The sequence below is a fragment of the Pongo abelii genome, chromosome 4, assembly GCF_028885655.2.
Source record: "Pongo abelii isolate AG06213 chromosome 4, NHGRI_mPonAbe1-v2.0_pri, whole genome shotgun sequence".
NCBI classification, from domain to species: domain Eukaryota; kingdom Metazoa; phylum Chordata; class Mammalia; order Primates; family Hominidae; genus Pongo; species Pongo abelii.
In genome coordinates this window covers 46,204,905-46,230,871 of record NC_071989.2, presented here as the reverse complement: position 1 = coordinate 46,230,871, position 25,967 = coordinate 46,204,905, and the positions used below count along the sequence as shown (strand labels likewise).

At 34.1% G+C, this 25,967-nt stretch overlaps 1 protein-coding gene across 1 annotated transcript in view; it reads left to right on the top strand.

The window, feature by feature from the left end:
• The window catches only part of HCN1 (hyperpolarization activated cyclic nucleotide gated potassium channel 1), a 424,192-nt gene that overhangs the window by 26,920 nt on the left and 371,305 nt on the right, over positions 1 to 25,967 (top strand). The window contains exon 2 of the mRNA XM_002815543.6: positions 15,143 to 15,566. Coding sequence (XP_002815589.3) covers positions 15,143 to 15,566 — 424 coding nt within the window. The remainder of the gene's footprint in view (positions 1 to 15,142; positions 15,567 to 25,967) is intronic.

Here is a 25,967-nt window from a genome sequence, read left to right as displayed (position 1 = left end):
TCCTCTTTCAACTATGCCATAATACTATTATTCAGCAGTTTTTCCCCCAACACCAAAGAATTTGCTTTGGTCAATAATAAACATGAATACAGCTGACAACAAGATACTAGTGGATCACAATTTTGGCTTAAGTGCAGAATTTTTTTTTTATAAAATTGTTTTAAGGGAAAGAGCAATTAATTTGGAAAATAGCAAAGCAGAAAACAAGCATCATGCTTATTACATCAAGTTCTTGTCACAGAATGTAACACTTGCTTATCTCCTAACATCCATAAAGGTCAGAATTTAGAAATGGCTATCATCTAAATCCAAATTATGAATGTATCACATAGGAATCTTATGCATTTTCAGTAATATGTATCTGTAGTAGAGCTAGAGATAAACATACAATTTTGCATGTGTGACTGTATCAGTCCGTTTTCACGCTGCTTTAAAGATACTACCTGAGACTGGGTAATTTATGAAAAAAAGAAATTTAATTGACTCACAATTCCACATGGCTAAGGAGGCCCCAGGAAACTTACAATCATGGCGGAAGGTGAAGAGGAAGCCAAACACTTCTTATGTGGTGGCAGGAGAGAGAGATTGAGGGAGGAGGTGCTACGCTTTTAAACCATCACATCTTGAGAGAACTTCTATTAAGGAGAACAGCAGAGGGGAAACTGCCCCTGTGATCCAATCACCTCCCACCGAATCCCTCCATCCACACATGGGGATTACAGTTTGAGATGAGATTTGGATGGGAACACAGAGCCAAACCATATCAGTAGCTATCTATTTTGATAATCAATACAGATTATTTTTCATTAAGCTACTCTTAGGCATATAAGGAAATTGTGCTATTATTTGTGGCATAAAAAAGGTTGATTTTGGGAGGTATAAAATACAAAATCAAAATAAATCTGATGCATGACATCACATAGGAAAGAGCCCTGGGTTAGCTACCAGAAAATCTGCCTCCAAATCTTAGATGCCATTAACCAGTCAAGTGATCTTGGCCAAGTCACATACCATTTTAATTGTTTTAGATTTTTCATCTGTAAACACAGAATGAACAACACATTTTTATATGTCTCATAAAACTGGTGAGAAAATGCAGTGAAAATTAATACTGTGAAAATACTTTATGAATAGGAGTTGTCTTTTTAGCAACTGGGAACATGGCTATTGTCTGAAGAACTCCTATAATGTCATAGTAGCTTGACAACCAAGTTGAAACATAACAAGAGAGCTATAAAGCTTAATCACCTTACTAATGTTAGTTGTGTTTATTCCTAAGATTTCATCAAGTTTTAATTCAAAGTATTCTAGAATGTTTGAGTTTATAACTTGCAGACATTTAGATTGATCCTAGGCATGATTTTCTTTCAATGCATGTTTTAAAATTCACTGTAAATTTGTTAATGTCATCAGCCTCTGCTAATATTTTCCCAAACCTATAGTACATCTGACACTGTACTAGTACTTAAAATGTTTTTCAACTCATTACTTTTCTTAGAGCTTCTTGGAATTATAGTTTTCAGTGTGATGGGGGTTGTAAGTCTTAAGTACCTTTATTTTTTTTAAGTCTGATATATAATTTTTACTCAAAGAATGAATAGTATAGGAAACTAATAGATTTCCCTTGGATATTTGTTTTGCAGCAAACAGTTATGAGACTGGGAGCTTCTACCCACCAGGACCAGCGTGGGTCTCTGGAGAGAGGTTGTAGGCCAGAGAGTAATCCTTGAACTCTGACCTCATGAGAAACCACTAGGTGACTTCAGGGGCTCCTTACGGTTGAAAGTATGCCCACAATCATTCTTACTATGTCCCTATGTGGCTTATTTCTTGAAAGCAGCTGAGGTTTGTAGGACCAGTGAGCCCAGCCTGAGTTCCATGGCTCTTCCTCTTCCTCTTACTATACTGATCAAATTAAGTCCTCACTTTACCTTCAAGGATGTGTGGAATATGTCATGTTTTTTCGTAGCTTTAATCTAGCCAAGTTTTAGATATTTCACTTTTTAAATCTTCTCTTACACATTAGGCTTTCCATTTCCTTAATCATTCCCACCCCCCTGATTTTTTCTGGATATCTTCCAATTTGTCTGCATTTTCGTGATATTGAGGTGCCCCAAACAATAAAATATTCAAGGAACAGACACATATAGACTGATTCTATGATGCAGTGTCTTTATTTATTAAAGCTGTGGTATTTATCCACTCATTTATTCAATTTAGTTAGGGAGTTCACTGTAGTTGCATACACTGTGTTAGATAGACAGTGGTGATATAATATAATGGGAAGTAGAGATAGATGTGATCCCTGGCCATGTTACATTTACTGTAGTTGGAGAAATAGGCCTTTAAAAACAATTGTCCACATACATACAAAAATACAAAATATTTTATGTATATGAAGGAAAAGACATGATTCAGGGAATGTATTACTAGGCCACCTTACCAAGTCTGAGAGTAATTTCTTCAGTCTATGAATGCTCATTTGGGTTTATTATGTACATATTGTGGTTGTGGCCTTTCTTTATATATAACAGAACAATGACACGGTTGTTGCCTAATATAGAAGTATCAAGGGGTGGCTTATGAGAATTTATGCCCAAACAAATGTTTTTGTAGTCTTATATGAAGTATGAGTAAATATCTTTAGGACACATTGCTATGTTTCATTGACTAGTAATTTAAACTCTAAGTAAAAACAGCATGCTGGCTAAGGAAACAGTTTTACTTCAAATCCTCCTAAACTACTTTTTTATATTCCCGGTTTGCCACCCCCTCATTTTCACCTAAATAGATATTCTAGAGGCACCACTGCTTGTCCTGGGATTAGACTTAACACATTCTAAGATTCATAGGCTACACAAGTTCAGCAGAAAGAGTGCAGTGACTGTGGCTCAGAGACTGTGGGATTATGCTGGAGGAGTTGGTAAGCTCAACTGGGCATGGAGAATGTCAAGAAGAGAAGTTGGGAGGAGAGTATTGCAAGTGCTTACAGGGAGCAGTTGTGCAGAAGACATTTTAAAAAGGAGGTGTGAAGCTGAGTAAATAGACTAGCCTGTCTAAAGCTCCTTGATCAGGTTGAGGATTAGTGAGAGAAAAGGTCAGAGAAATTAGAGAGATTAGGTAGAAATGTAAATTAAGACATTTACATCAATATTAAATTGCCAAGAGTTTTGGCACAGTTTAATTCTCATAAACATATTCTATAGGTTGATATTTCTCTTTTAATCTTTTCTGTTATTATGTGACACCATATGGGTTTATGGGTTTTGAAATAATGACTTTTGAGTTAGTAGTCTGCAAACACAACAAAATTATTATTTTAAGAATTGCTATTTTTGATGCATTTATAAGATCCGTTCTTGAGTCTTTACTTTTTTTTCCAAGTATCTCTCTGGTACCAAAAAGAGTCTGAGGTTTTATTTCTTCACAAGTTTTCTGTTTTTGTTGTTTGCTTTTTAAGCTGTTGAAGAAACCAGATACACAGCCTGTCACTTAAATTACCCAAAGGTAGAAGCCATATCTTTAAAAAGTGAGCCAAAATGTGCAAATTACAAAACCTTTTTGCAGAACTTAGTAAATTTATAAATAATTTAAAAATTTCCTCTAAGTTACTAGCCTACATAAAAAAATCTAGTGCAACATCTGCCTACTAATGGGATTCTGTTATCTATTGAGCAACATCATATCATCCATATGTGTGTTTTCTATTGAAGCAAAAAAGATTTAATAAGTACCACTAAATGATGAAGGAAAGGACGAAAGAAGATAGGACAAAAACATTTCTTGTTATACCTATGCAGAAACATACATACGTGACTTCTTTGTGGGTACTGTAGTGAATTGGAGTGGATATTCATTTAATTCATTTGTAAGTGATGGAAAATTTCTCACTATACTGGCAGTTCTGCTTAATGTATGCTGTAGGATTCGTGTGAATTGCTCAGAGAATTAAAGAAACTCAGTCTTTAATTCTTTAATATTCCACAGCAAATGTTGCTCTGCCCACACACCCTCGATCTTTGTTACAGATCTGGAAACATATGCTCCTGGTAGAATCATTTTCTTCCTTGACACATCACCCATTCTGCTCCATCAGATAATACGCAGCTGCCAGTGGGTGAAAACCTCAATGCAGTATAATATCAAATAACATCTTTAAACATATTGTTTTAGGGAAAAGAACATATACTAGATAGAAATGGCATTCTTATTTATCCCTGTAGGACACTAAATATGTAGAAATGAGTAGTATTTAACTTCAAAAATTTGTTAACATAAATAAGTAGATGTTGATTATTTTAGAAAATCATTTTGAAGGAAAAAAATATGAAATTGATAATCATAAACAGAACTTAACACTTTTTAAATTGAGATTTTATTTGATCACATTCTTGGCTGTCTTTGATCATGAGCCTACATTTTAATTGGGAAAGCAAACACTTGAAAATATATTAGGAGCAAACTCTTGGGATAGCCTTGGATTTATTTTATATTATAACATCTAAAGCATTCGCTGAAAAAGTAAATATGCCACTAGACCTTTTAACTTTTCATGCAATTTAATCCCTTTATCTCCACCTTGTTTCTAGTTCTCTTGGTATTCCTCCTGGCAACCCATGGACTAGCACTATGTTTACTGCTCAATGAATGTTTGCGGTGCTGTCATGTACACAGAAGACTTGACCACTCTCCTTTGTGCCTTTTAGGACTGCCCTTTATAAAGCCTAACCTAGAACTCATACTATTTTATAAGACATTATTGATTTGTTCATGTTTTCTTGAGGATTAGGCTGTATCTAATTCTCTTTGGAGGCATAGTGGCAAGCCCAGGAAGCAGCACGTATTTATTGACAAATTAATATTTGTGCCATGATAAATATGCAACCCCAGGAACTCCTTAGCAAATGCTGTCTTTAAATTTCTTTAATACCAGAACTTACTTAAAAGGTGACCAATTGATTGTCTCTTTTGGAAACCCAGAGTACCTATGGTGTGCAATTTACAAACACATCTTAAATTCTCTTTTAGTCATATTTAACTGCTTCATATTAGGCATATTAGGTCTTCATTTTTGGGGGGCTCCTTGAGGGCAGTATTTGCATATAGTTTGTGTATGCATTTCTCACAGTACTTAGAACAATACCTGCTGTGTACATATTTTTTGAAATTATTATAATGTAACTATTTGGAGAGAGTATTTGGTACTACATTTGACTCCTGCTTTCCAAGTGTTTTTTTGCTTTTAGAGCATCTGAACTGACTTTGGTCAATGTACCAGTGAGATATCTTTGTGGGCTAAGGCAGAAATAATTCAGAAATCCCTTTTGAAACAGGTGATCTCATAGCTCCTCTGTTTAGAAGTTGCATGCTACTATATGGGCATAAGGACAGGGGAGCTATCACTTTGAGCCTCTGGGAATGTAGGCAAACTCTCGGTGGCTTCTGTATCAAAAGACATAGAGACCAAAGGCCAGACATTGAGCTGTACCTATAGCATTGTAGCCTATTCCCCTTCTCTTGTGAAAACAGTTATGTAAACTACCTGCTCAGATAGGTGACTGATAAGAATAGGTGGAAGTATTGTCATTGCTTCTCTACTCAGTGTACGATTTTTAAAAAGACTTTTCTTAAATTCTTAAATTATTTATCTGAATATGGTGGAAAGAGTGCAAGTACAGAAATTGGTCTTGGGTTCAAAATCAATTTGCATAATTTCTGATTACAAAAAATTAAGAAGTGTCCTTAACTAGATGGTTTCGGTTTTCCTCTTTTCAAACTTAGACAAGGTTGCGTACCTCTTTGGTTGTTTGAGTATCAAACAAGACCATGTCTTTAAAGTGTCTATTAGCTAATAAATATTTTATTTATTAGTTAATACTTTATTTAATATTTAATACTTTATTGCCCTAATGCCGCCTCCTTAATATTCAGTAAGACAAATTGTAATATCTAGAAATCAGGATCATTAACACATTCCAAAGCTTCCATAAAACGTGGACATTTTAAAGACTGAAGGGCACAGTTACGTGTTGGATTTTGTGCTGTCCATCACACCTGCAAGCTGGAACAATAATCCAAATGATATATATGGCATTGGCAGCTTATGTATTAATAAAGAGCATAAAGATTCTTTGACATCTGTAGAGTAACAAGAAACACAGGGAGGTGACTTATATTATCAGCAAGAGGAAAAATAAACTGGATGATTTGAAAATATGCAATGTGATGGGAGGATTACAATAGCAATGAGGGAAAAATCCATCTGAAATTAAAACTCCAAACTTGAATAAACTTTAACTTAGCCATGTAATTAGACAGAAAATAATTCAATCACAATTTTCTTTTCATAATTTCACAGTGGTTGGATGAAAGTATATCAGTAAATATAAAACTGTCTGTAACTCAGTCATTCTGTTGAGCTTCAAAATAAAATGTCTTCAATATATGTGTCATGGGACTATCTTATCAGTAAGATAACCAAATGTCAGTATTCTTTTTGTCCTTCTTTAGAAACAGCTAAAACATAGACCTCAGTTGACTGAATTGCATACTAGAGTGAATGGTACTAGAATACATTTTTGTTGAGAATGGCATGACCACTGACAGTATTTTTGCTTTCCTTAAAGGAATAAATTGTCAAGAGTTAGAAGCAGGAAATAAAATTTAGAAACCACTCAATGGTCCATCAAATGAAAATACTTAGAAGTTAAGGAGTAGTTTTAGATTAAACTTCTTGAAGAGCTCTAAATTTAAACACCAGGAGCTATTTGATACATTATTTCTAAATAATTTAAATTAAGGATTTTTTAAATGGAAAATCTACATGTCATTATAAAGTTAGAATGCTACAGGATAGATGTTCTTAATACCCAGGGAGTTCTGCTCCGGTCTGTATCCTTTAATAAAAGCTATAGACTTACAGAAATATAATTCATGGGTTATATTTAGGGAGGAACAGATGTTTGGATTCTGCAAAGTGAAACTTGTGGCCTTCATTTGAAGTGATTTTGAATGATACAATGTAAGTCCCCTTGAATGATATCTTTGTTCTTGTTGTCTAAAGCAAGAAGATTAAAATAGTTTATTAAAAACGTGCATCATAATTCTACCATTTGAGGAGAAATAAAGGCTTATACCTGATTAATTTTGAAATCATCCAAAAGAACAAATGATCGTATTTATTTTTAACTGGAATTGTGTAATGCTATAATAAACCCTCATTAACACAGATACTAATTTGGAATTTGATCATTGGGAAATCAGCAGTATATATACTATTTGCTAGGCAATTTAAGTATAAAGATGATTGGCATTTAATTTGGCTAGGAATAAGGGCTAAAACAATATTTTTGGAGACTGTTTATTAAGCAGTCTTTATCAAATTATTGTTGACATCATATTATGGCAGAGTATTCACTGTTCAGTAGTAGATGTGCTCAGATGCTGAAAATCATGTAGAGAAATTGCGATAGGCATTTGGGACAAGAGGAGACCAACTCCAGCTGGGATAGAGATCAGGTGAAAGGGAGTTCTGTGAAGGAACTGGAATTTATTTGACTGTTGAAGTAATGTAAGGCAATGTAGAGGTTGAGTTTGGGTTTAGGAAAAGGAAATCCCAGTTGTCATTTTGGGGTGGGGGATGGCAAAGATGATGACTCTGAAAAAGAGTCTTTTTAATTTAGCTTGGGACTGTGTATGTGAAAAAATTCCAGGTACAGAATTGGGACATACTTAAGAGGATTTTGAATGTGGTTACATTTCATTTTGTAAGCAATAGGAAAGTCTAGTGGATATAAATAGGAGGCAATTTACTAGGGCAGGTAGAAACAGGAAAATTAGAAAACATAGTAATGATATAAGAACTTCATCCAGGATGATGACAATGGAACAAAATGAAAAGCTGAATTTGAAAAATGTTGTATTAGGGAAGATACAGAGCTCGGCAAGTAATCAAATGCCAGAACTGGGCAGAGAGAGGAGTCAGGGACAATTCTGAAGTTTTATGCATAGTGGATGGATGAAAGAAAAAAAGCTATGCTATAATAAACAGGAATAAAAATATCAGGTGAATTATTTTGAGACTAGAAGATTAGTTAGTCTAGATTTAAGTCTGGTGAGATGACTATTCTATCGGGAAATTTGGAAGCCACTAACTATACAGGATATATAGTTACAAATAACTATATATTAGGCATAGTTAGCAATGTCTAACTTCATAATAGAGGTTAAAGCTGGTGATCGATTTGAGAACCATTTACCTTAACATGTTAGTTAAACCTGTGGAGGTTGGTGAGGATGAAGGAGAGAGTGAATAGAAGGAAGAAGAGTTGGGTAGAATTGAGTCATGTGTAATGTCCACATTGTTAATGGTAGAAGAGGAGTCAGATAAGAATTGAGAAAAATGAGTTTATGCTAATACAGAAATATGAGTGAGGAATTATTATGTAGAATCATAGACATCAAAGATTTGGGAGAGTTTCAAGTAGGAGAGGTGAGCAGCTGTAGTTGTAAAATTCCACAAACGAGTATGTGAAGCAATATAAGATTTTTAATATTGACAGACGGTTAACACACAATAAAAAAATACAGTTTCAGGAGAAGGAAATAGACAAAACATGTTTACTTTTGCTTGGATTGGTACACAACTTAATACTTTCATAGGTTTTAAATTTCTATTTCATTAGCTTAATTTAATAAACCATTTTCATGAGTAGCTAAAACAATGCACCACCCACCCATCTCATGTTCTCATTGGATAAATTGCTAGTTTATTGGAAGACATCTAAATGCCTTTAAATATAGTCTAACTTTGTTTTATTCATTACTTAGGATAAACTTTCCCTCAAATAGGATCATTTTGCAAGGGTTTACTATTTTAAGAAAGTTAGCATATTTCCACTCCAAATTGCCTATGTTTGAGTTGTCTGTATTTTTAAAATATATTTCCTTCCCACCCTCCATGGATAATAAATTTGGCCTTGTGAGACATCAAGGAATTAGACCAAGTAGCAAACCTGGCCAATGAAACTTTTTTGCAAAGTTTCTAAATACATATATTTTACAAAATATCTATCCCAGTGTGAATCTTAGTATTAAGAGGATTGGGAAGAGGACCTAGCATTTAAGAGAAGGCACTTTATGCTAGTTTTCAAAACATATGTACCCAATCATCAGGCTATTAGATTTTAAAAATTGAATCAGTTTTACATAAAATTTGGGACATGATTTTGAGGACTATTGTTGTTATAAAAATTAAATCTAGCTGGATATTTATTTGCTTATTTATTTGTTTATTTATGCAGGTTGATAAGTTGTTATAAACATGCTCAATTCATGTTTCATATTTATAAAATAATTGATATCAAGAGGCCATTCTTCTAAATACAATGGTCCAAACTTTTATATTGCGGCTAGTGATGTTAATTAATCTCCCAGAATACCACTAATTTTGAAACCAGTGACAGTTCACAGAAGCAGTACACTATGGCTGTATATCAGCCAAAGAGGTGCTATATTTCATGAGAAGTTATCAAAAGCATTTATCTTTTGGGAATTCTATTTCTTTCTTTTAGAAGTGAATCTTAAGTGTGAGTTGATTGGACAGATTTATGACATCATTTGACTTCAACTGTAGGTAAAATAGCGACTGTAAATCTGGTACCATGTCAGGAAATTAACCAGAAATCTTTTTATTCAATTCTTCTTAATGACAAATATTTATTTCATCACAGAGAGGGGAGAAAATAATTTTTCATTCAATATTTAGAGAGAATATTGTAAATACAAGCACTTTTAGTAGTAGTAAAGTATGGCGATTATTTAAATCTCATTAAAGCTTTAGGTTAGAAATGTCTGACATCAGGCTGTTTCAAGTAGAGCAGATAACGTAAGCAACTGGGGCTGGGGAACCTTAAGAAGAGTGGGAAGTTCTTGTTAGGAACAAGGAGGAGTTCTCCTTACCACAAGCCTTAAAGGGTTGCATGTGGGTAGAGAAAAAAAAGTATGACTGAATTTGAAATTCTTCTTGATTTAGTATCATGGACTAATCTTTACAATGCCACTTTCTCTCTTCTAAAAACCTATAGGGAGAAGATACACTCTACATAAAAAATAAGTGGCCTATGAAAATTATTTTATTAGTAGTTAATATTATACTTATTAGTGATAATATATTATTTTCTTTAGCCTATTTTATATATTTCCAGTAAAAAAGGTAAAATAGTTACCTAGATTATGACTTTGCTGTAATTATAAAGATCATTAGTTTTCCAGTAAGTGTCCTCTCTGCTCTGCTGGTATTTCAGCGAAAGGAAGTTTCTGCATAAGTTTCTTTCTCCATCCCCTTCAGTTGATGGGGATTTATTATAAGGAAGGAGAAATAAGTAAAGAGTCCTATCATTGTTGATGTCAGGCTTTGTGGAGAACTGGCACCTGATTCAGGATACCACAGAGATTCCAGTGTAAGATAGAATTCTGAAGCTATCATTTTTGGGTTGTGGCTTCTCTTCATACAGGATCTATATGCTACACTTTGCATACACTATTGCATGTAGTCCGCACACAGAGTAACTCTAAGAGTAGTAGAAAAAAATGGAAGTTTATGGCAGCTAAATATCTTGCTCCAAATCATCCAGTTAGTGGAGCTAGGATTTTAACTCTGGTCTGCCCTCAAAGTCCAAGCAAGTTCTTTTACAAATACTTTTTCTCTGGGGCAGGATGAATAGAAGTAGTTAGATTATATGATATGTAAAATCGTCTCAAATACACAACTCTTTTGTTTTTTAGATATCTAACCTAAGAGCATATTTCTAACCTCTTTGTTTCCTATTTTATTTATTTTAACGTATTCTGTTGTAATGAAAACCCTTAATAAATAAAATCCAGATCTATATGCAAGACAAATAAGAAATTATTATTTACTTTGTTAATGGCTCTTTGGCTTATTATAAAAGATTTTCTTTAAATATCTGCCATTAAAGTGTATGTTTTCATTAAAAATCCAATTAATAAATATTCTTAACATTTGCTATCTTAGATGCTGTCTATCTTATAATAGAAAATATATAGAAGACAAGATACAGTTTTGAACTTCAAATAACTTAAATCAGTAATGATGGAAGAAACACATACAAATAGTAACAGAATCAAAAATAAATTAGGAAACATGTTGAGAATATATGCTGCTCTGAAGGTTGTAAAAAAAAACTAACAAATGAGGTGAAAGAAGGATGAATAGGAAAAGCACATGTGATTTTTAGGGCAGTGAAACTACTGGTATATATACATGTCACTATGTATTTGCCCAAACCATAGAATGTACACCAACAGTGAATCCTAATGTAAACTGTGGGCTCTGGGTGATAATGAGATGTCAGTGTAAGTTCATCATTTGTAACAATTTTTTTTTTTATGGTGGGAGATGTTGATAATGGGGAGGGACTATACATGTGTAGGGGCAGGAGGTATATAAGAAATCTCTGTACACTCAGCTAAAGTTTTCCATGAACCTAAAACTACTCTAAAAATAAAGTCTACTAAAACAAAAATAAAACACATACACACAAACAAACTAAGAAACTCATTGCCAGAATGGGATTTGAGGGAGAAGTAGAATGCTGTTAGGTAGAAAGATAGCTGGAATGGAAGTAATCATATCTCCTGTATGTGTACCCAGGTAGGCATGAGGGCAAAGCATGAACAAGTGCCCTCTTGCCTGAGATATGGGATGCTTGTCCTCAATTGTTAAAAGAGGGGGATGGAAAGGCAGGAGGAGGCCATATCCCGGAGTGCCTTGACAAACAGACTAAGTTGTTTTCATTTAATTGAGAGAGTTAGTGCTGGTTGTTGACCTAGCAAATTGATTGTTAGGTAAGTTGCTTTGGGAGTGGTGGGACTTGATTAGAAAGAAGAGACAGGAGACTCATGAGGAATTTCAAGCAGAAGGTGGCTCTGCCCAGACCAGAGAAACAAGAATGGAAGGAGGGGATAGATAGGAAAGATGATATGGTAATAAAATTTGCAAGACATAGAAACTGAGAGTTAAGGTAAAGAAGGAGCTTGGGTATCTAAGAGAAATTTTGAGAGTAAAGAGCTAGAAAGAAAGACTCATGGGCAATTAGGTAAGAGATTTTCATGAGGTCAATTTTTAAGAACCCATTTATTTTTTTAAAAGAAGGTATATTGCACTTCTAGAATAGGTGATGATTGTATTTTTTTGTTACCTAAGGAATGAATCCATGCTAACTAAAGACAATATTATGTAAGCATATAAAAGCACCTATGGTTTTGTCTGCAAAATAGAGTCAATGTTACTTTAAAAGGATATTATAGGGTTTAACAGAGTTTCTTACCGGTGTTGAGATATCTAATGGCTTCAGACCGTATTAAGTATTGCTAGCAAAAAGCTATAGTGTGATAAGCATTATTACTGTAGTAAAGAACGAATGATGCTTTCTTTTCATCTCTATTGCTCTGAGGGATGGGATATTAGTTTTCCTTCAAAAAAAGCTTCTATCTTAATTACAGAAATGCAAAGATGTCTGCAGAAATGAGTATTTTTCATTAGGTTGCTGGGTGCTTCCCACAAAATTGGATTTCTTGTGGTAAGTGAGGAAGGGTAAATGGGTACTGACTAGGCCACTGGCATTGTGTGCCACAATTATATGCCAGGCCCTGGGATTAGCATATATTGTCTCATTTAATCCATAAAACCCTGTATATTTGGCTCTATAATAATCTTCTTTGAACAGATTAGAAAATGTAAAATAAAATCATTTAATTGACTTGTCTTTAAATAAAATAGCTGGTAAGACTTTCTGAATGAGGACAGCTGCAGTGGGAATAGTAAAGTGCAAATGGACGAATACAACATACATTTAGGTGTGAGAACTAAACAGCCTTGGTGATCAATTGGATATGGGTTTGAGTAGATTTAGGGCCAGGAGTTATTTAGGATGGCTCCATGGTTTCTGGCTTGCAAATCACATATAGAGTTGTTCCATTCCCTGAGATAGGGGATATGTGAGGAATATATGTGGGAGAGGAGATTATGAGTTTGAGCTTAGGCATGCTGTTTGAGATGAGTGTGAGATATGCCAGGAGAGAGATTTAACGGGCTACTGATTATGAGGATTAGGAGGCTTAGAAGATAGGAATGGACTGAAGATAAAGCTTTTGGGGTCATCAGTTACAAATTAATTATTAAAGGCATGGATAAGTGTATAATATTTCTCAAGGGCAATGCGTAGAATAGAAGATAAAAGGGCTATGTGTGACACCCAGGGGAACAACAGCCTTGAAGGGGAGGGCAGAGAGAGAAGCTTACAGAAGGGACTTGATAGGAGTGCCCAGAAGTGAAAAATCCTCAGGGTACACACAGTTTCATTTTAGAGTTTAATGATGCCATTTCTTTGTGAAATTGCTGTTACAATATTGCTCCTCCTCTACATCTCTCCTTTGTCCTTACTGTGTTGAATGGTATATTTTGCATTTCCATTGTTAGAAGAAGATATAAAACCATTTCATTTAAACTGCCAGTACATGTTGTATGACTGACATGGGTATTTGTATAGTTGTTTCAAAAATTGCAGGCAAGTTTTGACAGAAATACTGGTGAAATCTTCAAAATGACAAACGCTTATCCTTTACAACATCCTGAGGCTGGAGACAGGGGAGATAGGGCCTATTATAGTTTTTTCTTCAACTACGACTTTTATTTCAGGAGTCATTCTTAATTACAAATGATAGTAACTTTGAAAGGTTTATACACATGTATACCTCACCAAAATGTAGCTCAAATAGTCTAAGTAGGAGTATTCATGTAAAACAAAAATATCTTGGTGAACAGACATTTTTATCATGGAAGTTTATATTGTTTATACAAAACTCCTCAAATAACATACCTATGACTAGGATAAAGTAACTCATGTCTCTGGAGACATTTCATGATTATACAGTTGTGTTAGTTTATTTTTTCATTTTTACAAGTATATACTGTAACAACTATAAATATTTGATTAACAGGAGTGTCAACAGACTGAAAGAACCCTTATAAAAATCACACTATAGTTATGTCAAGTGAATTTAGTTAAGCTATATAAACCAGGAATGAAGTTCCTGGTTTTCTCTCAATTTTAATGTAAGTTGAGATAAGAATCTTTCAAAACGTACTTAGTAGTCATAGGCATGTTCAGAATTACATTAGAAATGTTAAAGATTTTTTTAGCTGGGCATGGTGGCATGCCTGTAATGCCAGCTACTCGAGAGGCTGAGGTGGGAGGAGAATCACTTGAACTCGGGAGGTGGAGGTTTCAGTGAGCTGAGATCGTGCCATTGTACTCCAACCTGGGCAACAAGAGTGAAACTCCATCTCAAAAAGAAAAAAAAAAAGAAATAAATAATTTTTTTGGAAAAGTAGTGGCAATATATTTGAAGTAGTTGTTCAATAAAGTAGTAATAAAAACACAAATTTTAGGTGGATTTTAGTTTCAAATATGAAGTAGAACTTGTTCAGTTCTTTTTAGCATAAGACCAAAATTAGTTTTCTTATTTCAAGCAAAAGAAGAATAAAGCATAAAATATTTGGAGTACTGCAAAACTCCAGGGTATTCTAGATTCCATGGCAAAACTAATCTGTATTCCTTGAGATAAATTTGCAGTACTAAAATTGTTAGAGTATCCTATTTATTTCTGTTTTTTTTTTCTAATCTATGATTGGTAAATTGACATCTAAAATAATTCAAAACATCTTCAAAGAGCCTTCCCAAAGGCTTTCTTATAGATCTTCTAATCTTATACTTCTTTCTAGTTTCTGTCTATATTTTGTATTAACTATAAGGTAGGTTGCTTTTTTTGCCTCTTTACTAAATAAATGGGGGTATGAATGTTTTTTATTTTATTTGTATAATGCTTCATATCACATAATTTTTAGAATTCCATAACCATAATGCCTTGGTTTAAGAATATATTAATTTTACTTAGATTTAAACATATAGCCATTTAAGGAATTACATTTTTAAAAAATAAAATCATTTCTTTGTTCTTTTACTTATTGATCTCACTATATGTCAGTAATAATTTTTCATGGGGGGGATAGGCTGGTTATTTTCTATGTCTTAAAATCTGATTTTTTTATTTGTTGTAGGTTTTACTGGGATTTAATAATGCTTATAATGATGGTTGGAAATCTAGTCATCATACCAGTTGGAATCACATTCTTTACAGAGCAAACAACAACACCGTGGATTATTTTCAATGTGGCATCAGATACAGTTTTCCTATTGGACCTGATCATGAATTTTAGGACTGGGACTGTCAATGAAGACAGTTCTGAAATCATCCTGGACCCCAAAGTGATCAAGATGAATTATTTAAAAAGCTGGTTTGTGGTTGACTTCATCTCATCCATCCCAGTGGATTATATCTTTCTTATTGTAGAAAAAGGAATGGATTCAGAAGTTTACAAGACAGCCAGGGCACTTCGCATTGTGAGGTTTACAAAAATTCTCAGTCTCTTGCGTTTATTACGACTTTCAAGGTTAATTAGATACATACATCAATGGGAAGAGGTAAGATGCATCTTTTTCTTTTTTAAATCTATATCATGAAATCGTTAATTATGGCTGTTTTACAATGAACAACTGTGCAATGTGTAATGAATTTTATGAAATTCAAGTAGAAAAATGTATTCAACTCCTCTTTTCCATGCATAAGTGATATATTTGTATCCCTAAAATCTATGATCAAATAATGGATTTGAATGAACTGGAAAAAATAGTGATCATTTTATGCCAATTTATTTTATTTTTAAATAAATGCACTTTAATCAACAATTATTATCTTGATCAATACAACCCCTTTCCCACCTTGGTTTTTTTAAATCTAATATAAATACATGAAGTACCATTATTTTGATAAAGATGTGTAGGGTCTGATTGTTAATCTGGCACATCATTAGCTCTATGAGATAGTGTGGTTTTTGTCTCCTCTAATATTGAAGTTTCATTGAATTCATGATTGGGTAAAACAGATTGTTTCTTTATTTCCAGATTGTACATATAAAGGCTTTGATTTTAGCGTATTAATTTTGCTTATTATGGCTTGCCTATAGTAACTTATTATAGTTTTTCCCTATTAGTTCATTTCATAATACTAAAAAGGAACATATTCATGAGGGACATTAGTACATAGAAAACACAGAGAGTATAGTGAATAAATGGAGTGAATCTGACCAATCAGGCCCATATTTTGCTGAATAGAGCATCTGTTGTTAGGCAGTGGGTGGGACCTGAGAGGGCTCAGCCAACTGGAGTTTCCAAAGATCTGAGTTAAACCATCATCAAGCAAAGGAGTTTATATCCCTATCTTCAAAGTCTGAATATTAACCATTTTGACTTCCTTTTCTTCCTAAGTCTTTTTGTATTAATTATAACCTGAATTTTATTGTCTGCACAAATGTAAGAGTCCAAAAGACTTGTAGAATGCCTAAACCAACATTAATGAAAGTCATATAAAGTCATATACTGGCTATAGATTATTGCTTTCCTCCCTACAGAAATACTTTTTAGCATTTTCAATATAAGTTATGTTTTTAAATATGTCATAAAATGGAAGTTCTGTTTGATTTCTGTGAGGTGGTAGCAGTGTTTTTGTATGTGCTTGTCAGTGACATTTTGGTTCACAGGATTTCAGGAAATGACATGCAATAATAAAACACTGCATAATACACTGATAAAAAGGCATAAAAATGGATCATTCTTAAAATATAGATATGGGATATATTTAAAATCAAATGAAGCACATTTGAGAAATCAGATTCATCTTGTAATTTTTCTCTATATAGCACATTCCATCTAAAATGGAATAAATGTTCAGTTCTCAAAGCTTTTTTATGCTAATTTGAGATTAATACCAAACCAAGATGATTCTTGCTAATAATTGCTAATATTTATTGAAGGCTTATTACATGTCAACTAGTATGTTTGATTCTTTACATATATTAGCTCGCTGAATCTTCCTAACAACACAATGATGTAAATATAATTATTGTCATCATTTTACAGATGAGAACAATTAAATACAAAAAGGTAACTTGCCAGATTCATAGAACTAGTAAGAAGTGGAGTTGGGATTCCAATCTTGGCAATCAGACTCAGGAGCCAGTGCTCTTAACTGCAAAACTATATAGGTTCTTACTATGATATATAATGTTTTAGTTATAAATATCTTAATATTCTACCATTTTATAGATTGTCTAACGAATTATAGGGAACTTTTCTTAAGTAAGACTGTGGGCCATGCAATGCAACAGAGTTGAATAGTACCTCTTAAAACAAGGCCACAGAAAAATATTTTAACAAATATCCTGTGAGAGGAAAGTCACTGATATAAATACCCAGTCAATTAAAAATACAGTAGCGATGTGACTATTTTTAATATCTTGCGGTTTTAGCCCAGTTACCCTAGAGAACGGCAGCAGGATGAACAGATGGCATTCTATCAGATAAAATGGCAGGCCATGTGGTCATATAAGAATATACTCCTTAACACCAATGTCCTTTGGCTTCTGGCAGTAATTACAGGCACCTAGATCTGTGTAACATGATGTGTTTTAAAGATGCCATGATAAAATTTAGGAACATCAGCTCACTGCTATCATTACTGTAAAATGCAATTTAATATGCACTTACAGACATTTGGTAACCAAGCACATTCAGGCTAGAGTTGTGAGTTGGCAACATGTTTCTTATAAATAAGTGAACCGTAAGCCCATTTAGGTGAAGAATATTTTCTTGATTATATGATTCCCCCGTATAATATCATATATCATGGGTATTTAATGCCTGTTAGTAATACTGTTCAACAGGGAAGAAACAGAATCATAATCCAGAATTTAATACAAATTCATCTTTCCATCACCTACATGTTTCTAACCATAATCACCAAGAAACTTGAATGGTTCCAAAACTGGAAATCTCTCTACCTGATTTTTGTAAATGTCACCAGGATGTGTTTACAAGCAGAAATACAACAAATAAATCAGAAAAAGTAGCTCTGTGAGCTTTTGCAATAAAAATGCAGCGGAAGATGTGAGTTCACCCACATGTCTTTGGTTCTGGGTGTTTAAGTATCAAGCTGGCTAATGCTAAATTCAGCAAATTTGGGGAAGTAATGTGTGAAGTCTGGAAGCTGCCACTGTTCTAAATGAATCATTCCTGAGGAAAGCTGCTGCCTTCTATAGGAAGCTGCTTCCATCTTCAACAATACATTTTTTTTTTTCCTGGACTGAATTAGTTCAACTGAAAAACAACAAGAAGCCCTGATGCCAGATAAATTAGAAAAATATTATGAATGAGATATAGAAGCTTTAAAATTTTGTGCTTATGTTATTGTCATTATTAAAGCTGAATTAGTGGTTAATACAGGAGGAAATAGCTGATTTGAGCAACTAATTTATGAAACACATGGTGTTAAGAAGTGAGGAGGGAAGTTGTTTTCATGAACCAATTATAAGATCAATAGATTTGGGATGTAAAAATAGCTTTCTGTGACATTACACTGAAACTTTATATATATTGCCAGGTGAGGTAAAAACCAGACAAAATTTAGATAAATCAAGCCAGAAATTTCTTTTCTTGTAATAGCTAAAAAGCTGAGGTGAATCTTTCCAATTTTTACGTTTGGTTTTAAAAAACTATTATTTGAATTCAGCATTGTCGTTGTTGTTACTGTATTTAAAGACAGTGATCCAAGCCAGACTGCTATTTCATAACCTATCACAAGGGGAACAAATTCCGTGTGATCTTCCTAAAAGAGACATACGGTGAGGAAATCCCTGGAAATTAAATGGAATATGTGACAATCACAAGCCACTGAAGAGATAAAGAGTAGATTAAAGGCTTAGCAAATAGGAGATTATTCAGTTTGTAAAGGTGAAGAGTTCCTTTACAGCTGCTGATCTCAGTCATTTTATCAACAGGGGATGACCTTTGAAATTTTTTAGAGGTTTAGGAAATATTAATTGCAAATAGAAATGCTACTCTGTAATGATTACCTCTTTGTAGGACTTAATGTCATAGATAAAGCATAAATTCTTCTTAATTTTAAAAAGTGGGAAATGTATCATTATATAATAACTATGGCTTTGGAATATATAACTATAATGTTTTACTTTTTATTCATCATTTCCTATCTCCCCAACCTCCCTTGTATAGAACTGGGACATATTACCATTAGTTAAATACATTTTGGGGCAGGAAAGAGGGCCTGTGGTTTTGATCTTTTGTATCTATAGCAATTTCAGATGAATAATGTGTCTTGAACATTTCAGTGCTTGTCTTGAAACCAATATTAGATTTTTATACTGGCTTAGAGATAGTTTAATATACAAATTATGTATAACAACAGAGCAGTAATAAGGAAATTTATTCCATAGGGAGCTAATGCAGCTTACAGTTTCTATCTTTGGTTAATTTTAGCATTCAAATTGGTGTAGAGTAGAAACTAACTCTTACTATAAATTGCCTATCTATAATTATACAATACATATTCTAATTACTTTTATGTTTTAAAAAACACATAGGTTTCTAAGACCTGCCATAAGCAAACAGCAGAGTTTTCCCAAACCTGCCCTGTACTAGAACTTAGAGAGGCTCCCTATTGCTTATCACATCAAATGTGTGTTTCCTTGCTGTGCCTTCAAGTCTCTCCAGCACATTGTTCCCTGGTCTCACCATTGTCACTTCATATTTGCACCCAACTCTTTTCTGTTTGTGTTTCAGTTTTACAGTGCTGCTTGCAGGAAATGATTCTTTCTGCTTCTATAATTTTATTCCTGCTACATCTCCGATTTGGAAAGCCTTTTTTTTTTGTTTTTTTCCTATCACTCCTTTAAAAATCAGAGTTAAGCCCGGGTGCAGTGGATCATCTGAGGTCAGGAGTTCGAGACCAGCCTGGCCAACATGGTGAAACCCTGTCTCTACTAAAAATACAAAAAGTAGCTGGGCATGGTGGCGGGTGCCTGTAATTTCAGCTTCTCAGGAGGCTGAGGTAGGAGAATAGCTTGAACCTGGGAGGTGGAGGTTGCAGTGAGCCGAGATCATGCCATTGCACTCCAGCCTGGGTGACAAGAGTGAAACTCCGTCAAAAAAAAAAAAAAAAAAAAAAAATCAGACTTCAACTCATTTCCAGAAGGTATTCTACATTGACACACTCTACTGTGACAGTCAGTACCTTTCCAGTGAAAATTTCTACTGGCTCTACATGCATTTGTTCATGATAATTTGGTTACTAATACTTTATTACACACCTTTTGCCAGACATAGATATTACAGGGAAGAATCAGTGCCAAATTTTGCCCTTGAATCTTTTTGTATATTAGTGCAGGGTTATAAACACAATAAATAATCAGAGCATGTTTATCCACTTAATACTGGCAATCTCCCATGTTCTAAATCCATTAAATAATAATAAGAGAGTATCCGTTCTTCACTCCCAAGCATTTACTGAGTAATCTCTATGTGGAGATGCTGCAAATAAGGATAGAAGACTGATGCCAGTTTTGTAAGAAAAGCAGATGTGAGCAAATAATCACAGATGGTGTGGGAAGTAGTGGCACAAATAAGGGAGTGAGCAACACAATTGCTTTGCACAAGAGGAGGCCTTCAAACATACTGAACTGAATTTTGAATCTGGAGTATGGATTACCAGGCTGAACAAGTGGACCAGGCAGAAGAGTGTGTTCCAAAAGACACGAGATACAAGCAGCCTAGTGCAGTAGGTGCAGATTCCCAGATTGAGTTTAGAGATGTAGACCAGAATTTGTGCTAATGATGGACTTAATCAAAAGGTGCCATTGATACATTTTAGGCAGGAGATTTACATTTTAGAGTGCTACAGAATGAAGGGGGTTGGAGGCCACCGTGGATAGAGCTAACAACACCAGTTAGAAGAGAGGTTTATCACTTCCTTGCATTTTTTTGTATGCAGTCGGTGTCAAACACAGTACTTTTTTAGATAGCTAAAAAAAGGTTTATCTTTGCCAAGTACTCTTGCTGTCAAAAAATGTTTGTATCAGTTAATGAAATATGATAAGGCCTTCTATGAATTCTATTTGCAGTGTTTTACAATTTTAAGTATCAATTATATTGGAGGTTTCAATTTTTATGATGGTATGGAATGGATTCTATACCAGAAATCAGTGTATATTTCAACTGCAACATTATTTTCTATGTAATCTAGGGAAAATCACATGAAGTGACTTATTTATGCCCACAATCAAACAGTTGTGAAGTTCAAATGAAATGAAGCATATGGATGTTATCTGAAATATTTAAACTGATATTTCTGTAATATTTATAAATATATTTATGATGACATCTTTCTGAAATTAGCACATCTACTAACACCAACATTATTGCATGTGTGTGAATTACCTGATATTTTCTGCAAGCAAATATTGATTCTGCTAAAGACCACTAGGTGTCCTCTATTGGTTATGTTACTTTAAGGTTCTGTCTTCTAAAATGCCGGACTGTTTTCTTTGAAATTATTCATTTACACTCTCCTAGAATCATCTGTTTGCTTGGCTAGTTCATTTCTTGAAAAAAAGAAACAGAGATGACTACGAATATTCGTATATGTAAAATGATCTCTAACTATACTTTCTTCTCCAATTAAACAGAATTTTAAGTTCCTTCTCTAAACAATTATTAGTATTGTGAGATAATTGTTTTCAATATTATATTATTTACTTTTTAATGTGATAGCTTAACAGATATGCTGAAGTTTTAATGTACAATGTAATGAGTTCTATTTGGAAATGAAATGTTAAGTCAAGGCAACTGCTATGTCGCCCAGGCTGGAGGATAGTTGGTTCCATCTCGGCTCACTGCAACCTCCGCCTCCTGGGTTCAAGTGATTCTCCTGTCTCAACCTCCTGAGTAGCTGGGATTACAGGTGCCCCCAACACGCCTGGCTAACTTTTGTATTTTTAGTAGAGACAGGGTTTCACCATGTTGGCCAGGCTGGTCTTGAACTCCTGACCTCAGGTGATCTGCCCACCTTGGCCTCCCAAAGTGCTGGGATTACAGGCGTGAGCCTCTGCGCCTGGCCCCAAGACAACTAAAAAGTTTTAACAGGGTGTGCGTGGTGTATATATACATATGTTAGAGGTAAAGCTTAATTTTATGAATGCTCTTTGGTCAGTGCCCCGTGGCAGATCTGTATCATCTCAGTGCTTTTGACATGGAAATCTCAGTTAAATGTCAGAATATAAGATCCGATTTGAAATGTTCATGCTTCCCATTTTAAGATTAAAACATTCAACCTTCTTAATGCCCAATCCTCGTCCCAATCTGTTTTCTTGTTTTGCAAGTTTTTCTATAATTCCATGGCTATATGTTGATAATAATCAGATTGATATCCAGGTTTCTAAATTATATATCTAGTTGCCTCAATATCCGCATGACTCAGTGACATCCTACAAAGGTATCTCATGAGTTCCTCAAGCTCAGTAGGTTCATTTTTTCTTTAAATCTTCTCCTTTTCCCTTATTTCCTGTTGCTCAAGTCAGAAATCTAAAAAGCATTCTTCTCCTTCTCTTTTAATTTCTAAGAAATAACCAAGTCCTACTGATTCTACTACTTTCCAAGTGTGGTTGGAATCCTGTTACTTCTTCGCTTGATCCCCTTATCACCATCCTAGTCCAAGCCAATTTGTGTCTCATTTGGATTTCTATTCTCGATTCATAACTATTTTAAAATTCACCCTTGCTTGCCTTCTCAGGAACTCAAAAGTGGTAGTTTTGAAGAGTAACTATTACCATATTACCCACCTGCTGAAAATATTTCTGTAATGTTTCATTACTGTCAATATACAATGCAATATTCAAGGCCCTTTGAAATTTGTTTCTGGCCAAACTCTCTCAACCTGAGAAATTCTTTGCTCATTATTCTTTAACTATGTTGAACCTCTTTAGTTTGCCAAATACCACATTTCAAATCCTATGTTTCATGTTCATAAAAATATGTGTTCATGTTTTCTAGAACTTTTTTCCTTTCAACAGTTTCAGATTATCCATTTCATTTTATTTAAGCATTGCTTCTTTCAGGTAGAATTAACTAATCTCTCAGACACAATTAGTTCCATCTATAATGGATCTGGTATAGCTCCTTGTGCTTCTGCTTTGTAACATTCATCACTTTTGTAATCTCTCTAAATCTATGCCTTTACAACTACATATTAGATTCCAAAAGGGCAGATATAGCTTTCCTGCATCTTCAGTTCCTAGCATAGTGTCGGGGAAATAACTGGGCTCTAAAATACTTGCTAAATGATTTCAGTTATTCCCTCAATGGAATTTCAATTCAGTAGGAAAAGAAAACATGTAAATAAACAAACCAATAAATAAGACAACAATGTCTTGAATCCAGTATTACAAGCATTTATAGTGTAAACAACAAAACCAAGAGAAAGGTATTGTATATGAGTGTGTGGTAGGGAGTAGAAGAGAGGTTCTAGGGAAAGTGCACCAAATATGGCCACTTTCATATCTAAGTGTGAAACTATATGACCTTCCAAGTGACAAAGTCTGGGAAATCTTCCAAGGGAATTTAGAAATCATGGAAAAATTAATCAATTTCCTCATTGACAGTATGGGGATAATGATGATTTTCTGTCCAATCTCATAGAATCTAAGGTTCAAATGAGATGTTATTGTTGAACATACACTTTGAAACTAAAAAGTTCATAGAAATTTAAGTTATATTATGAATGTTTCCATGAATTTAAAATATAAAAATCTCAAAATGAGTTTAATTGTTATCTCTTTATTGTGCTTATTGCCCTGTCAAATATTGAAAGAATTATAAATACTATTATGCATTACTCTTTTTTTAGAGATAGGGTCTTGCTCTTTTGTTCAGGCTAAAGTGTAGTGGTGGGATTATATAGCTCACTGCAACCTTGAACTCCTAAGCTCAAGGGATCTTCCCACACAATTGGGATTACAGGTGCATGCCACCACTCCTGGCTAATTTAAAAAATTTTTCTTTTGTACAGACAGGGTCTTGCTATATTGCCCCGGCTGGTCTGGAACTCCTGGCCTCAAGCTATCCTTCCACCTCAGCCTCCCAAAACACTTCAATTACAAGCATGAGCCAGTGTGCCTGACCCTTATTATGCATTACTTCTCCCCAAAATATACCAGCTGAAGAACGGAAGCAGCAGATGAATCAGGCTAATTTAGGACAAAGCACATTTAGCCTTACATTTGTCCAGTTTCTGAATAGATGTCTTAGTTTTTCCTTTCTTTTTGCATGCAGATACCATATATATTATGGCTACTGCTATTTTAGACTCATTTGTGTGCTACTAGAGTGAAAGTTGCTAATACTATTGGTTTATAAAAGTTGGAGACACAATTTGTGATGTGCTTGTGGTTTAAACTTGAAGTTCTGGTTTAATTGCCAGAGTGTTTTATAATAGGCATGGGTTACTTTAATTATCCTAGTAATTATCTCAGTTGAACGAGTCACTTTAGTTGGTCTTGTATATAGTGCCCCTATCTACAAATAAGAAAGGTGTGATGATACATGATGGACATTGGAAAGGGGTACAGTGACATCCAAGAATATTTTATTGTTACAAATAACTAGGTGAACTCAAACTAATCTCTGATGAAAATGTTAAATATACTTATCTAATGAAAAAGGGAAAATACATGCTTTTTTACTATGATTTTCTAATAAACCAGTCTTTCACTTTAGTCTGATTGAATGTCAAAGGTGTTTTTACCAATTTAAAATATGGAAAACAAGATTATGCCTGCATTATTTCAAAAGAATGATTGATTTAAATATAAACATACTTTTTGAAGTATATCACCAGTTGTCACAGAAAGTCAATTTATGACTCACTGTAACTGTATTATGAAAGCTCAAGAGTAAATAAAATTAGAGCCCTTCAGTTGCAACAGGTAATGGCTGAGAAATACCTGCTTTGACTTCTTCTTCTGTCTTGCTGATGTGTGCAATTTAGATTTTTGTATCAGATGAGTCGTGTCTTAGTGTGAAAAGGAAATACATTTGGTTGGTTATATAATTCTGGTGGCTATTTTGAGTTAAGTCTGCCATTTAGACCATTTTTTAAGGCAGCTAAATTCTTTTTCTTATTACATTTTAAAGTGAAAGTAGACATTGAGTAAGGATTCTGGAGACTGGTCCCAGGGCTCCAGATAATTTGAAGCAGTTGCAAAATAAAGGAATGGTAGCTATTTTGATACAATCCTATCTAAGTCAGGAGTAGTGGGATCAGAAAGGGTTTCCCATTGAGATTGTTTATAGGTGGGAATATTTACAATAATTATTTCAATTTGCTCTTTTTGTTGTTTTTGTGGAGATGTGAGTTGAGAATGGGGGAATTCGGAATTCTGAAATGAGAATCAGGAGTATCTTGTGCAAGTCATTTTCAGACATTTTTCTCATATTTAAAAAATGTGAATGATAATCAAATGGAAAATTCATATGAAAGTGCTTTGTGAACTCTAAAATTGAAAGTCTAAAGAGCATATTTATATAAGATATAATTAGCTTGTCAAGTTAATTCACTGATTCTTTCACAGAATCTATGAAAGAATGAAATTTTTTTCTTCCTCAATATTCTGGATCATAGCTGAGATTAAAATAGTAGAATCTGGATTGTGGTAAAATGTGCTTTTAAATTTAGAATCCAGGAACTATACCTAACAGTACCTAGCTGTAATGCTTGGGAGATCAACTAGCTTTGTGAGTGTGACAGTTTCTTAGTGTGGGAAGTGGTTCTCCATTGTGTGAAAATATTCAGTTTGGATGATACTAAGGAGAAGGATAAATGTTCAGAACAACTCCTTTCAGTTAACTGGCAATGAATCACAAGCATTCGAATTCATAGGTTTTAACAATACAGTACAATTAAAACATATTTTCTCATTT